The 1,321-nt window shown below is 35.6% G+C and overlaps 1 protein-coding gene across 1 annotated transcript in view; it reads left to right on the top strand.

Annotated features, from left to right (window-relative positions):
- Positions 1-525, top strand: part of LOC106880352 (protein mesh) — a 54,783-nt gene extending 54,258 nt beyond the window's left edge. Inside the window, exon 10 of the mRNA XM_014930240.2 lies at positions 201-525. Coding sequence (XP_014785726.1) covers positions 201-510 — 310 coding nt within the window. The 3' untranslated portion in view covers positions 511-525. The remainder of the gene's footprint in view (positions 1-200) is intronic.
- Positions 526-1,321: the final 796 nt, after the last annotated feature.

The following is a 1,321-nucleotide window of genomic DNA, read 5'->3' as shown; positions in this document are numbered from 1 at the left end:
TGTGTGTGTGTGTGTGTGTGTGTGTGTGTGTGTGTGTGTGTATGTATGTATATATAGATGTATGTATACATATATGTATACACACATACACACACACACACACACACACACACACACACACACACACACACATATATATATATATTCAAGCATACGTACATACATACATACATGTTGTTAACCCAATATTTTTATTACAGGGTGAGAGCTGCCGGGAACCAATGCTGCTATCGTAAAGATGGGAGTCTAATTTACAGCAAAGATTCCTATCATGGCAGTACTCCAGACAAAGCTGCAGCTATTGGTGCCTATCCTTACGCAAAAGTAAACCACGTACCACAGCTATCTCATTGGGTCTGGGATGTGATTCCTTACTATCATTGTTGCCTCTGGTCAACTAACAATTGCGACATCTACATGAAACTTCGCCCAACCAAAAACTGCAATTCTTATAAGGCGCCAGCCACAAGTAAGTTTATATTTCATGACATCATTAATCAACCAATTTAACTCCTCGTATCATTTATATTCTGTGTAAGTCGGACTGTTTTATATCCATACACATGTACATTGTTTTGCATTAAATGTATTTAATATTCTGTATAAATTGACTTGCCTAACTTGTGTGGCTTTACATTTACACCTCTACCTTCTCAAGTTCAAATCTCTTGAGCATTTCGTAGTGTACTCTATATAGAGAAGAGCTGTCTCTAACCCAGAAAGAGAGAGAGAGAGAGAGAGAGAGAGAGAGAGAGACAGACAGACAGAGACAAATAGAGAGACAGAGATACATACATATATGTTATACAGACACACATACACACACACACACACACACACACACATATACATACACACACACACACATAAAGATTCAGGTGCTTGAATAATGAGGCACCGGGTCGGGTCACAATTAAAATGCTTACACACCAACTATAGATGAATACAAACATTGACACGGAATTACAAGTAAAAAGATATTCAGGTTATGTGTACAATTAACTGAAGCTAGCTGAGTTATCAGCCCTTAGGCTAATTCAGAAACGCACATTGTATTAAATATACATATTTACACATTGTATAGATATACAGATTTATATATGTGGGAAGGCTGTATTTAAGATTTATAGTCTTGCCGACTAACCTCTTCAAGTCTATAAATCTTAAATCCATAATATACTTCGGAACACGCGAGGAATAGGTTCTGAGAAAGGTGAATCATAAATGAATAAATAAATAAATAAATAAATAACAAACGATAGATAAGTGACAATACATTACAGCTGTTTCCAACGAATTATATATATATATATATATATAT

Source organism: Octopus bimaculoides, chromosome 13, assembly GCF_001194135.2.
Source record: "Octopus bimaculoides isolate UCB-OBI-ISO-001 chromosome 13, ASM119413v2, whole genome shotgun sequence".
Taxonomy (NCBI): domain Eukaryota; kingdom Metazoa; phylum Mollusca; class Cephalopoda; order Octopoda; family Octopodidae; genus Octopus; species Octopus bimaculoides.
This window is presented reverse-complemented; position numbering and strand designations above follow the sequence as displayed.